This window comes from Schistocerca serialis, chromosome 2 (genome assembly GCF_023864345.2).
Source record: "Schistocerca serialis cubense isolate TAMUIC-IGC-003099 chromosome 2, iqSchSeri2.2, whole genome shotgun sequence".
Classification (NCBI taxonomy): domain Eukaryota; kingdom Metazoa; phylum Arthropoda; class Insecta; order Orthoptera; family Acrididae; genus Schistocerca; species Schistocerca serialis.
The window spans coordinates 444800120-444815955 of record NC_064639.1 but is presented as its reverse complement, the minus strand read 5'-3'; the positions used below and the strand labels follow the sequence as shown (position 1 = coordinate 444815955).

Below are 15836 nucleotides of genomic sequence, written 5' to 3'. Positions count from 1 at the left end.
TAGTAGAAATGAGACAGTGACACGTCATCTGTGGTAACACAGAGGAGGCAAGAAGTTAGGAAATTATCAAGGGAAGGGAATTATCATACACACAGAAATTCCTCTCGCTATCCCTGTCCTTCACCTGCCGTAGCACAGCCTTCATTTCTAGGAAATTACTCATGCGCATGCGTAATTACGCTGTTGGAAATTTATGCGCGTACATAGAGGTAGAACCCAAAAAAGGCGTCGCGTGGACGTACCTTATGGGAGTTAAAGTCACTTAGTGAAAACTTACAGCTCATTAAGTGGAAAACAGAACTATCTTAAACGGCTTCGATAACACATGGGTTGGATAAAAGGTAGTGGCAACACGGATATAATTCATACTAGATTTTACTCACAGACGTTCCCCGTATTACATGCTGTCAATGAAATCGCCCCACATCTCGATCACCTTCTCCCACACAGATGCTAGGTGTCGTACACTGGTCGGACGCGGTGACCGAGCGGTTCTAGGCGCTTCAGTTTGGAACCGCGTGACTGCTACGGTCGCAGGTTCGAATGCTGCCTCGGGCATGGATGTGTGTGATGTCCTTAGGTTAGTTAGGTATAAAGTAGTTCTAAGTTCTAGGGGACTGATGACCTCAGATGTTAAGTCCCATAGTGCTCAGAGCCATTTGAACCTTTTTTTGTCGTACATTGTCAGCGTACGCGTCTCTGTCGATGTCTCGCAAGGACCGCCATATGGCACGGTTGTTGCCTTCTCTTGTGTTGTAGCGCTTGCCACGAAGAGGTTCTTTCATTATGGCAAACACGTCCTAATCGTACGCAAGGATGTACCACTATCTCCCACTCCCACACATGCCACCACTGTCACGGTGGATGATGGATGCAGTGGGTTGGGTTGTTTAGGGGACGAGTCCAGACAACGAGGTCATCGGCCTCATCGGATGAGGGAAGGAAGTCGGCAGAGCCCTTTCAAAGGAACAATGCCGGCGTTTGCCTGGAGCGATTTAGGGAAATCACGGAAAAACTAAATCAGGATGGCCGGACGCGGGATTGAACCGTCGTCCTCCCGAATGCGAGTCCAGTATGCTAGCGACTGCGGCATCTCGCTCGGTGATGGATGCAGTGCCGGAGGGAATCGTTGTGCGCTCCGACTACGTGCGAGTTCAGTCTTGATAGACGCACGTTATTCGTGTCTCCTTAGCACACTGTTAGGCTGCGTTCACACTGCCGGCCGGGCCGAGCCGAGCCTGGCCGGGCCGCCGCCCGCTTCGATATCAAACACATGGTTTTGAATTGCGGTGTTCACACTGGAGGCCGGGTCGCGCCGACACGGCGTGAGCCTCCCGGAGCCGAGCCGGCGACATCCCGAGTGTTTAATATTGCCGGCGCGAGCCGACCGCAGGCGCGAGCCTGTGGAGCAGCACTACAGCTTCTGCAGTACACGCATCACACGTCTCCCTTCTGCTTTCATCACAAGTGTGACTGCACACGTCTTTTATTTCAAGATGTTACCTCATATTTCACAATCAGTGAGGAAAAATTACGTTTATTATAATGATACATGCGAAATTACTTTTATTTCATTTATTTAATCTACCGTATTTACATGCATTTACAACAATAGCTTGCCAGCGATCGCGGCATTGCCGCCACTGAATAGTTCGCATTTACTTCTAAACGGAGACAGATATGAGTGTCACTGAGGGACGGAAATGTGTCCCTACCAGATGATAATGCATTGCAAAGTCATGCTGTGACAGTTCCTTATCAGTGGAAATAGAACCACTAAGTCAAAGGGCATTATCTCAAAACTCTTCGCCTATCAATCTGTCTATCTTACAAGGAAATGAAAAGAATTCTGTGAGGTCATCAATGGCTCCACATGATGAACCATTACCACTGCCAAGCGCTGCATCATGAAGAAAAAAGAAGAAAAAAGTTGGAAAATTCTGAAGGAGTATTTCTGCGATTCTTCGTTGAAGGCACAGCAAGACATTACCCAAAATGACGAAGCTAATTACTTCCTAATGATTCTCAGGAGTCCCATAAACACTCTTCCCCTCAGAGGTAAGCGTTTGTGAAATTTAAAATACAAAAGCATGACTACAATTAATTGGAGGTAGTGAATGCTGTACAAAGTTCTACTGAAAACCAAAAAGTGTGTACTAACGAATCTTACCTTATCGTTATACACGATTTTCTTCTGCTGTTATACTTCTGCGAAAATTTGTGTTCTGTTTAGAAATTTTGTCTTGAATGTTCTGCAGCACATACTGAAATGTATTATGATTCATTCCGTAATTTGAATAAAATTTTTCAGGATAGTTTTTAAGTTGTTCATATAAAGAAAAAAACTCTCCTGAATGTCTGTCGCTATTTATGGGATGAATCCATAACCTTCTAGTTCTTCTGTACTTCAAAACTCGACGAGTTACTGCAGAGTCAAAACAATACCAATAAAAGATTGAAGACATTGTTCTACACGACAGCACAGACCAGATAAAGGCGAGCAACTGTTGACTGCAGCTGCGTTTTCTACTGACTTGCTTGTCAGCTGTCGAAGGGTGGGGATCTTTTTAAATTTATTTATTTGGCCTCCCGCCAGCCATTTCGCCAAAGAGTGGGGATTACCTTGACAGTGCAGCGCAGCCCGCCAAGGAAGAAAAAAGAAACAATGAAGAACAATGAAACGCACATCTGTGCCGATCTATAGTAGTTTCATTAACTCTCCATTATTTTTTCTGCCAAAGTAGACCACGAGACTACAGAATTGCGCTTCAGTTATCTTTTAGTTCGAAATACGAAATGTACATCATACTAATTGTAGGATGTTGATGACAAATAATTGTTTGTCTTTTGTGACGCAACGTGTGGCCAATTATAAAAGCATAGCAGATGATTGTCCAGTAGCCGAGGGAAACTTTTTTATACATTTGGATTTATCTAGAGAATGAGACCATTAAAATAATAAGAGGGGCCGGCACTAGGTCTGCGCTGATTACTAGTAATTAGTTTTTTTCTGTGCTGCATTATATGACTACACTAAACCAAGCTGTAACCGCGCGAACTCCGTGGCTTGCGGACGCGGCACTGACGCCACTGAATAGCTCGCATTACTTGAGACCAGAGACAGATATCAGTATCATTATCATTTCAAAAACTTTTTGGTACTTTTAGCTACATTTCATTCCCAACAATGTATGGTCTAAAACGGATCTAACAGTAAGCTACCCGCTACATAACTTTTTCACTACAAGATTTGTAAATCAAGTGCACAACGTTGACTAATAGCATCATTTCACAATGACTGTTAAGAAATATGGAAAGATAAATGATTCAATGCGAAGCTAAGATGTTGCACTACCACGTGTACAAAAATCAGATTCTTTAGCCGCATACTTTCTTCAAAATCGGTTGGGAAGCGTTACGAAACTAAGAAATCACGCGAAACGAAAAGGAGACTTTTTCTTTTTTCACGACGTAAGTAACGCTTTTAAGGAAAAAATAAGTTCATAAAACGATGTGGCGAAGTTTTATATACCGCTAAGAATTTTTAAAACATGAAAATCGGAGAAGTGGATTTTCCCCCATTTCGCCGTCCCGGCGCGCAATGTGAATGCACTACATGTCGGCCTGAGCTGGCTAGGCACGAGCCGAGCCAGTACAAGTCAGCCCGGCCCGGCCCGGCCGGCAGTGTGAACGCAGCTTTTAGGGTAGTTGAACTGGCCTTCCGCAGACTGCAACAGACTCAAACACAGCCGTCGCCACTCTCTGCACTGCAACTGTCCTCCCGCTGTCAGCTACAGACAACGGGTATGCCATGTGTCACACATCCTTCATGTTATGGTAGTGTTGCCACAACTTTTTATCCAACTCATGTACTTGGCGTTAGCAACAAAGTGACGAAGCGATTGTTTTGTAATAAATGACTTGCCTAGGTGAATAATAATTATCAGAGAAGAGACAGACGGCGGCAGTACCTGCAGACGGCGCGAAGTGAACACCAGCAACAGTGCAGTCGCCACGGCAACCAGTGCTAGCGCCGTTCCTACCACCAGTCCGGCCAGCCGCACCGCGCGCCCGGCGAACATGTTGTGTGTTGTGCGCGCAAGTACCCCGCAGAGCTGAGGTACAGTACAGTAGGCAGCGGCTGGGGGCAGGCAGGCCAGCCAGCCAGCGGGCGCCTGTGTCCTGTACTTGTAGAGAGCGTGCCGGCGCGACCTTGCACCGACGGCGCCACCTGTTGCGCAACAGTTTGCGGCGAGGAGCAGTCGGGCCTCTGCGGCTGCCATACGCGAAATTTCAGGCCACGGCTAGACAGCTGGCAGTGCAGCGTGCGTGACCTGCGTGCGCACGAGTGTCAGGTGGGAAGCGGCTCCGGGCGGTTACAAGCGAGCTGAATGTTTGCAGTTTCGCTCCTCCTCATGTCGTCCATTGGCCATAGTGACCTGCTGGGTGGCAACTATTGCTTTCAGCACCATCGGATGGGACTACCAGGGGCGTTTGAAAAGTCCGTGCAAAGTCCGAGAGATGGCACCACCGGCACGTATCGAGGTCATATTTAGTTAGTAGCATCTTTGGAAATAACGCACACCAAGTTTCAGCCATATTGGTCTATTTATTTGTGTTTGGCATTCGTGTGAATCAAGGAAGTCTAGTGATTATCAAAAAATGGACGAAGAAGAATTTCGTGTGGTGATTAAACATTACTCTATGAAAGGCAAAACGCCTCAGGACACTACAGAGAAGTTTGATAAACACTACTGTGACTCTGCACCTTCGATTAGAACAGATTATAAGTGGTTACAAAATTTTCAGAGTGACCATATGAGCACAAGTGATGCTGAACGTTCTGGACGCCCTGTGGAGGTTACGACTCCAGAAATAATTGCTAAAATCCATGATATTGTGATGGATGACAGAAGAGTTAAGGTGCGTGAAATAGCTAGTGTTGTGAGCGCATCGAATGAACGGGTGCAATATTCTGCATAAACATTTGGACATGAGGAAGTTATCTGCAAGATTGGTTCCGCCATTGCTCACGCTTGACCAAAAACGGAATCGTGCGAAGTGTTGCAAGGATGATTTGCAGCTGTTCAGGAAGAATCCGCAGGACTTTAAGCGTCGTTTCGTCACTATGGATGAAATATGGATACATTACTATACTCCTGAGACCAAACCACAATCTAAACAATGGGTTACCAAGTGAGAATCTGCACCAAAAAAGGCGAAGACCAGTCCTTTGGCCGGAAAGGTTATGGCGACTGTCTTTTGGGATTCGCAAGGGATAATCCTCATCGACTATCTGGAAAAGGGTAAAAGTATTACAGGTGAATATTATTCATCGTTATTGGATCATTTGAAAACCGAGCTGCAACAAAAACGCCGACGATTGGACCTCAAAAAGTCCTCTACCATCACGGCAATGCACCAGCTCACACCTCAGCAGTTGTGGTCACAAAATTAATGGAAATAGGATTCCAACTCGTTTCACATGCCCCCTATTTTCCAGACTTGGCTCCCTTGTACTACTATTTGTTCCCCAATTTGAAGAAATGGCTGGCGGGACAAATATTTTATTAGAGCGAGGAGCTGATTGAGTTATTTTTCGTTTTCACAAGGAATAGGTACGTATATATAAACCAAAGACTGAGAGACGCAATATAGATGAGAAGAAGATAAAGGATGCCATAACCGAAGTTACACTTAAGATATTATCCGTACGAAAAGCAGCTAAAAATTACGATGTCAAACCTGGAACCTCGCAACATTTTATTGAAAGGTTTCGAGAAACTCACGAAGAAAATTACCAGTCGTCGTCTTCTACGACATACAGGTCAAAATATACTGCTGCTCAGGCATTTACAAAACAACGAGAGAAGATGTTCACAGAATTTTTATTTTCATCCAGAAACTCTTGACATTGGCTTAAGAATACGCTGAACATTTGGGATGCATTTTTCCAGGATCATGGAAAAAATACATGTGCTGGAAATAATTGGGAAACAAAATTTAGAAAAAGGAACCTAGAACTTAACCTCACAAAACCTGAAAATTCATGCGGAGCAATAAGTTTTGCATTCGATAAAACAACAATTACTGCGTTTTTTTACCATTACGAGCGTGTAATAAAGCACTATAAATTTACGCCTGATCGGGTAATAAATCTTGACGAAACAGGAATTAACTAGTGTTACCAACGCCTAAATTTTTGACTGCAAAGGAACAGAGACAAGTAGGACAAATTGTGTCAGCTGAACGGGAAAAGCCCGTTACGTTTTGCGGAGTAGTTACTACAACAGATGTTGCACTACCTCCTGTTTGTGTTGTTCCTCGTGTGCATTTAGAAGATCAACATTTGAGTAGAGGTCCAGCCTAGGTTTAGCAAGCAGGGGCGGCTGAATAACAATGGAATTATTCGTCCATGTTCTGAGAACGATCAGCGTCACACTTCATGCACTAAAAACACTCTAGTTCTTATTATGTGTGACAGTCACGAAACACCTCTTTCGATCGGAGTAGTCAACTTCTGTCGAGACAATGGAATATTCTGCCTGTCTCTACCGCCACACACGTCACACAAGCTAAAACCATTGGATGTCAGTCTTCTTGGTCCGTTTAAATGCAAACTTAAAAATAGCTTTCAATGATTGGCACATTCAAAACATTCGAAATACTTCATGCATATATAACATAGCTCAACTTTCAAAATCGGCCTCCTTGGAATGTTTTACACCAAAGAATATCACAAGTAGCTTATCAGAGCCTGGAATTTGGCCATTTAACGTGTTTGTGTTTGGATACGATGATTGTGGGTCCCTATCAAACGTCATAGCTTAGAAAAAGACATAATATTGTTCTTTGTTGTGGAAAAAGACAGAATCTTCTTCTATTTTGTGTTCCCAAATGTAGAAGACTAAGAGAAATTTCTCAAATGGCTCTCCTCGAACTTCATATCTCTATGCTTTTTCGGTTGATTTTAGTGCATACAATGTGTAATAGACGTTGCTTCTGTTGTTATTAAGAATGTTACGTTAAAAAGTCGTTTATTCTGAACGATTGTTTGTTAGCGTACTAACAGTTACTAGCAATTTTAATTCTCTTGCAATTTTCTTAAGTTCAAGTGGGCAACTCGTCTCGCAATTTCACTAAAAAAATTTCTCGTTAAAGATATTTAAAATTTAATTTTCACTCATAATTTGAATTTTTATGTTAAATGTAAGACTGATTTCGATTTCTTCACAATAAAAGAATAATTTTCTTAGAAGGTGAAACCAGTTTCATACAATTTCCTCCTCGTATCAATGTGCCTCACGTGAAGTATCTAAGCGCCGCACAGGTGGGGCAGAATGACGCAAAACCTATTTTTTACTCAAAACGTAAAATGTATTTGTTCTCGTAACTTAAGTAATTCTATTTACTGATATTATAATATTATTATAAAATGCAATATACTGAGCTTACAGAAACAGTTATTTATTACATTTTACCATATGAAATTTCAATTCGTATTTTTCTGCATCCATCTTCAGACATGTCCGAAAGAACAGATACCATCTTCATATAGTTAAGGCTAACCGACCATTGACCTCCTCCTCCTGTGTGGATGCACACGTATTGCCCGAACTCTTACGGGACTCGGTAAGATTGTCTGCCGCGAGTAATGAGTGTAATGGACAGGGGCACTTCGAATGTAGTGTGTGGACATTAAGTTTGGAATGTGGGTCTCGCGGGGAGCGTGCAAGGTATAAGTCCCTGCAGTCGCACTAACCTCTGTGCTCTCGGTGGATCAAATGGATAGCGCGTCTGCCACGTAAGCAGGAGATCCCAGGTTCCAATCCCGGGCGGGCCATACATTTTCAACTGTCCCCGTTGATGTATATCAAAGCCTGTCGGCAGCGTAATGTCTTGATTTGATTATCATTTCGCTCTGTGACCGGCCGATGTTATCGGGTGACCTATGGCGACGGCATCTGGTGACCGTCTTTGATGCGATGGGGCGGCGCAAGCAGAGGTGGGGTTGTGGCTCCGTCAAGAAAGTCAGTCGCTGCACAATGACAATATCAACGAACTAGTCTCTCGCTAGGAGAAATATGTTCGTCGTCAGGGTGACTATGTTAAGAAATTAATGTGTGAACATGAAGAAAGCAGATGTAGAATGTTAACAACGTTTGTTTTATTTAAAAAGTTTAAGAGTTTTCACATAAAAATTCCGAGACATTAATTTTCGGCAAGTCTCGTACGCCAGAATCACGTTCTTTCAGTAGTGAAGATAGAAGGCCACCTCATATGCAAAGCAGTGGTGCGTTGTAATTAGCTTTATTCTTCACACACTAACTCGTAAAGCAGGCAGTGTACGTTAGTGTGAAGAAATTTGTTTCTGTTGAACTAAAAAACATAGCAGATATGCTCATGACTAACTGTTTCTCTAATGCATGCTACAGTGCGCTGTTGTTTTCGTATCCATTTACTGAACAGATTTGTAACTGAAATTTCCTACAACAGTTAGTTTTCTTTGATCTACATTTACTTGAAACTACCCTTGTCTGATTAGGCTGGCGACTGTATTTATTTGCGTAACCGCAGATTTTACTTTTCAAACAGCATACTGTAGCTTCGATTCCTGCTAGAATAACTTTATACGCATTCAGTGCGTAAATGTTCAGGTGACGAGTTACAGTCCGATTATTTCCATTTACACACACTATCACGGTCAAATTAACATCCAGTCAAAGAATTGGTAATAACACGAGAGTTACAATATGAATAAGTACGTCAGATGCCACATAACCGAAATCAGCTGGTTGTATGAAATAAATGAGCGATGACAAAACAGCCTGGGTGGAATTTCAAACAGTCTTTTATGAAATAGCATGCTGCTAGTCTTCTGTTATGTCTCTTACTGCACAACTGCATTAATTTGTCGTTAATCATCCATCAGTTACACAACAAACTGTCAAATGATTTTTTAACTGTTTATTCGTGTAAATGCTGAAAAAACTCGAAGTCACTCCCTGAAAAGTGCACAGCGGATGTTTTAATGTCCGGTCTACAGCTTCACTTCCGCAGTTTTGAAATAGATGACATTAGCGGGAAGTGGTGGTGCACATAGTTTCAATTTTCTGCTTTAATATGAAGAAACATGCGGCTGAAGCTCATAAAACGCTGGGTAACACCTAGTGTGCGAGACCTATTAGTGAAACAACGTGCAGAGAATGGTTTTATCGCTTCAAGAACGGTTATTTTGACGTCGAAGACAAGCACAGCGATGGAAGGCTTTCGAAGTTATAGTGTAAGTGGCGTAGGTAAAGAAGACGTAACATTGGTACACTGGATAAGACATGAAAAAAAAATTTATTTCTTAAGACACTGATATAAGACATCTATATAACTGCTGTTGCCTGGTAACTGCATACGATTGCTTGTGAAACTCTACACGATTCACAACAGAATCTCTTAATTTAGAATCGCGGTCGTAATTAGAGGGGGACGCGAAAGTTTTAATACTCGCATTCAGACCAACATTCACTCAAAGAACAACAAGGACGGCCCCAACACCAACAAGCAACGAAACTAGGAACTTGTTCCGCTGTGTTGAGAAATGATAAAATAAAAGAGTGATCTGAATATCACGATTGCATTTAAAGTTAAACCTCGGTTTCGAGAAATCGCCTCAACGAGGGCCACACATACACACTTAACATGAAATCACAAACCACAAATACAATTGAATAATCCAGACAGGATATATTTAATATTCCAAAATCAGAGCAATAAGTAAACTCTTTACGGACTAAAATCAGCATTAGGAATCAAATTGAAAGTATGCAAAAGCCTTGCATTCCTTGCTGCGTCCTTGCAAAACAATGTATTGGACAAAACGCGAGGCTAAAAACTAAAAGCTCCCCTCTCGCTACAAGACAACGCGCCACGGGGTTAAATCAACTCACCCTTCTTCGTTGAGACCTCGGCTGCAGACCCTCGGAGAGCTGGAAGCAGACTGACCATCACACATTAAAACTTCCCCCACACGACCCCGTGGCCAGAAAAGCTCAGAGATGAGGCCTTCCGCCACCAACCTAACACCAGTAACTTTCACACAAAGGGAACAAACCTCTTTGCCTACCTGAAAACTGCAGCGGTTGGCCATTCTGTAAGATTACCGCTTATTCTCTGCAGCAGACTAAACAACCGTACAGCAAAATAAAACACACCCACATTCAAAAAAATGGTTCAAATGACTCTGAGCACTATGGGACTTAACTTCTGAGGTCATCAGTCCCCTAGAACTTAGAACTACTTAAACCTAACTAACCTAAGGACAACACACACATCCATGCCCGAGGCAGGATTCGAACCTGCTACTGTAGACCCACATTCATTCACTCACGCATGCCAGAGAGTTTTGGAATAGGAGAACAGGGGATAAACATTTTGTGGAATCATAGTCGTGAGTTGGGTTACATATAAAAACACGGACGACTTATAATGGCGTTATAGACGCATTTGCAAGTCTCAAAAGAACCATCATAACAACCATATGATGCTTGCAAATCGTAGAAAGAAATAGCCTTCAGCTAGATTGAATCATAGCGTAGTCTTCTATGGTACGAAATTTAGCAACGAAAACACCCGAATTGTTCTGTAGGACGCAAAGTGCTCTGGAAAGCAAATAAAATGATAATGAAAGGGATTTATAGGACCCTTTTAATTGAAACCGACGTCAGCAAACACAGCAGATCGTTATCGAAATCATTCGATGCGTTTGAGCCGAGCACTGAGAGACAAACAGCCCCACTACAGTGATAGGTGTGGAAAAGTGATTTTACAGCATTGCAGTGCTGGACCCCATGTACCAAAAGCCATGGAAACATACTTGGAAACGTTGAAATGGGAAGTCCTATCCCGCCATCGTGTTCTCTAGGCATTTCTCCCGCTGTCTACCACCTATTTCGATCAAAGGCGCATGACCTGGCTGACCAGAGCTTCCGGTCATAAAAACAAGTGCAAAGTTGGATCAATTCACAGATCATCTCAAAAGAAGCTCAGTTCTTCCGCAGCGGGATTCGTATGCTGTCCGATGGATGGGAGGAAGTAGTGGCCAATGACGGCCAATACCATGAATCGTAAATTTTTTATTAACTTTTCACAATAAAGCCTCTAACTAAGGGAAAAGCGGCTGAAGCAAACTTGTAGACCTAATAATTCGTTGAGTGTTATATCGTTCCAGGCTGTAAAAAATAAAGTAACAAATCTGAATTTAAACCTTTTAGTGTATGACAATTAAATTCTAATGCACGACTGATAAGCAGCAACGCAAAATGTTTTAAGATTTATTTGCACTGCAAAGTCTTGAAAACTCTAAAACACTTTATCTTTTCTCAGAGCACAGAAGATATTTCAGTGGTACTGAATCGATGAAGCAGATATTTACACGCATTGAACATTATGGACATTCATTAACTGAGTGCAGAAACAACAACGAAACCCAAACTTACAAAACGTGCTCCAGTCTCTTACACTCATTTTTAATTTGTCTTATTTTGATGCTATACAGAAATGGCTCTGAGCACTATGGGACTTAACTTCTGAGGTCATCAGTCCCTTAGAACTTAGAACTGCTTAAACCTAACTAACCTAAGGACATCACACACATCCATGCCCGAGGCAGGATTCGAACCTGCGACCGTAGCGGTCACGCGGTTCCAATCTGAAGTGCTTAGAACCGCACGGCCACACCGGCCGGCTGGTGTATAGAAACTAAGCTCAATTCCGACCATACCAGATAAAGGAAAACCAAAATTAGCACGGTATTAATGGACGATCAGCATCTGATCCACAGTCTAGAGCTTTGAAGTACGTTGTTGCTGACGATATAACATACATCCTCGAGATTTAAAACATGAACGTTTGTCTACGAGTACGAGAACCCGTATGTTAGAACCAAATTCATTGCTATGTTGGTTATGCCCATTGGAACCACGCTAAAAAATTTATTGCAGTCGTCCACACAGTTCCAGAGGAAGCTTCTCGGCCCGCAAGGTCTGGGCATTCACAGAGGGTGGGTTTTCAGGTACTGGGAGCTCCAATGTTAGGCGCGTTATGGGGCCCCTTGGGAACATGGCTGCCAAGGAGGGGAAGGAAGCCAGTGTGCACTCCATGTGCATACCGGGAGGGAGTCATTCCGGATGAGGAAAGGGTGCTTCCGGATGCCATGAAGAGTACAGGGTGCAGCCAACTGCAGGTGGTGGCTCATGTCGGTACCAATGACGAGTGTCGCTTTGGATCGTAGGAGATTCTCTCTGGTTTTGGGCGGCTAGCGTAAATGGTAAAGACTGCCAGTGCAGCTTGCGAGATTAAGACGGAGCTCACCATCTGATGCATCGTCAATAGAACCGACTGTAGTGCTGTGGTGCAGAGCCGAGTGGAAGGTCTGAATCAGAGGCTCAGGCGGTTCTGTGACCGTGTAGGCTGCAGATTCCTTGACTTGCGCCATCGGGTGGTGGGTTTCCGAGTTCCGCTTCTTAGGTCAGGAGTCCACTACACACAAGAAGCGGCTACACGGGTAGCGGAGGTTGTGTGGGAGGGACTGGGCGATTTTTTATGTTAGAGGGTCTCAGGAAATCAAAGAAAGGGCGTCCGTCTAAAAGGCGGCAGGCAAAACACACTAAGGTAGTTGTAGAAACGATCGGTATTGTAGTTGTAAAATGTCGTAGCTTTGTTGGGAAAGAACCAGAGCTCCAAACCCTAGTAGAAAGCACTGAAGCTCAAATAGTTATAGGTACGGAAGGCTGGCTAAAGCCGGAAATAAGTGCAGCCGAAATTTTTTCAAACGACCTAACAGTATTCAGAAAGGACAGATTAAATACAGTTGGTGGCGGAGTATTTATTGCTGTCAAAAGAAGTTTACCTCGTAGTGAAATTGAAGTAGATACACTATGTGATCAAAAGTATCCGGACTTCCCCAAAAACATACATTTTTTCAAATTAGGTGCATTGTCCTGGCACCTAATGCCAGGTATTCCATATCAGCGACCTCAGTAGTCATTAGACATCGTGAAAGAGCAGAATGGGGAACTCCGCGCAACTCACGGACTTCGAACGTGCTTAGGTGATTGGGTGTCACTTGTGTCATTATGTCATACGTCTGTACACGAGATTTCTACACTCCTAAACATCCCTAGGTCCACTGTTTGTAATTTCATAGTGAAGTGGAAACGTGAAGGGACACGTACAGCACAAAAGCATACAGGCCGACCTCGTTTGTTGACTGACAAAGACCGCCGACAGTTGGAGAGGATCATAATGTGTTATATGCAGACATCTATCCTGGCCATCACGCAGGAATTCCACATTGCATCAGGATCCACTTCAAGTACTGTGACAGTTAGGCTGGAGGTGAGCAAACTAGGATTTCATGTTCGAGCGGCTGCTCATAAGCCTCACATCACGCCGGTAAATGCCAAACGACGCCTCGCTTGATGTAAGGAGCCTAAACATTGGACGATTGAACAGTGCGCGACCGCTACGGTCGCAGGTTCGAATCCTGCCTCGCGCATGGATGTGTGTGATGTTCTTAGATTAGTTAGGTTTAAGCAGTTCTAAGTTCTATGGGACTGATGACCTCAGATGTTAAGTCCCATAGTGCTCAGAGCCATTTGCACCATTTGAATAGTGAAAAGAGTTTACGTGGTGTGAGGAATCACGGTACACAATGAGACGATCCTATGACATGGTGTGGGATGGCGAATGCCCGGTGAATGTCATCTGCCAGCGTGTGTAGCGCCAACAGTAAAATTCGGAGGCAGTGGTGTTATGGTGTGGTCGTGTTTTTCGTGGAGGAGGGCTTGCACCCCCTGTTGTTTTGTGTGGCACTATCACAGCACAGGTCTACATTGATGTTTTAAGCACCTTCGTGCTTCCCACTGTTGAAGAGCAATTCGGGAATGGCGACTGCATCTTTCCACACGATCGAGCACCTGTTCATAATGCATGGCCCGAGGCGGAGTGGTTACACGACAATAACGTCCCTGTAATGGACTGACCTAAACAGAGTCCTGGCCTGAATCCTATAGAACACCTTTGGGATGTTTTGGAACACCGACTGAGTACTACGCCTCACCGACTGATATCGATATCTCTCCTCAGTGCAGCACTCCGTGAGGAACGGGCTGCCGTTCACCAAAAAACCTTCCAGCACCTGACTAAACGTATGCCTGCGAGAGTGGAAGCTGTCATCAAGGCTAAGGGTGGGCCAACGCCATATTGAATTCCAGCATTACCGATGGAGGGCGCCATGAATTTGTAAGTCATTTTTGGCAAGGCGTCCTGATACTTTTTATCACATAGTGTAGTTCGTGCGAAATAGTATGGGTAGAGATTATACTTGACAATCGGACTAAACTATTGATTGGATCGTTTTACCGAGCCCCCAACTCAGAAATTATCCTTGCTGAACAGTTCAAAGGGAACTTGAGTCTCATTTCAAATAGGTAACCCACTCATACAATTATAGTCGGTGGTGACTTCAGTCTACCCTCGATATGCTGGAAAAATTATACGTTTAATGCAGGCAGCAGGCATACAACATCATCGGAAATCGTACTGAATGCTCTCTCAGAAAATCGTTTTGAACAATTATCTCATGAGGCCACTGAAGCGTAAATGGTTGTAAAGCATACTTGACGTCTTAGCAACAAATAATCCTGGACAAATAGGGAGTATCGTGACGAATACAGGGATTAGCGTCCACAGGGCAACTGCTGCTAAGCTGAATACCGTAACACGCACAACCATCAAAAACACACGCAAAGTACAGCTATTTAAAAAAATCCGATAAAAATTCTCTTAACGCCTTTTCACGTGACAGTCTTCACTCTTTTCGATCTGATCGTGTAAGGGTAGAAAAGATGTGGAATGATTTCAAAGAAATAGTATCGACGGAAATTGAGAGATATATACCACACAAATTAATAAGTGATGGTACTGACGCCCGAGGTACACAAAACGGGTCAGATCGTTGTTGCAGAAGCAACGAAAAAAGCATGCCAAATTTAAAAGAACGCAAAATCCCCAAGATTGGCAAAGTTTTGTAGAAGTTCGAAATATAGCGCGTACTTCAATGCGAGATTCTTTTAATAACTTCCACAACGAAACTCTGTCTCGGAACCTGGCAGATAATCCAAAAAGATTCTGGTCATACATAATCCTTCACCAAAGGAGACGACGTAAATATTCCTGAATTCCAATCAAGAACAACTGCCAAGATGAGAAACATAGAAGTAGATACCCTCGGTGTAACGAAGCAGCTTAACTCACTTAATAAATGCAAGGCCTCCGATCCAGATTGTTTATCAGTCAGGTTCCTTTCAGAGTATGCTGATACAATAGCTCCATATTTAGCAATGATATACAACTACTCGCTTACAGAAAGATCTATACATACAGACTGTAAAACTGCTCTAGTCACACCAGTACCCAAAAAGGGAAATAGGAGTAATCCGTTGAATTACAGGCCCATATCACTAACGTCGATTTGCAGTAGGGTTTCGGAGCATGTACTGTGTTCGAACATTATGAATTACCTCGAAGAAAACGATTTATTGACGTATAGTCAGCACAGTTTGAGAAAATATCGTTCTTGTGAAACACAACTTGCTCTTTATACTCATGAAGTAATGAGTGCTATCGACAGGGGATTCCATATTTTTTGATTTCCAGAAGGCTTTCGACACCGTTCCTCACACACGTCTTCTACCCAAACATCGTGGCTATGGAATATCGCCTCAGTTATACGACTGGATTCGTGATTGCCTGTCGGAAACGTCACAGTGGGTAGTAATAAA

General features: G+C 43.4%; 1 protein-coding gene across 1 annotated transcript in view; it reads left to right on the top strand.

The window, feature by feature from the left end:
• The window catches only part of LOC126456055 (venom carboxylesterase-6-like), a 177614-nt gene that overhangs the window by 52774 nt on the left and 109004 nt on the right, over positions 1-15836 (top strand). The window contains exon 2 of the mRNA XM_050091809.1: positions 1392-1467. Coding sequence (XP_049947766.1) covers positions 1392-1467 — 76 coding nt within the window. The remainder of the gene's footprint in view (positions 1-1391; positions 1468-15836) is intronic.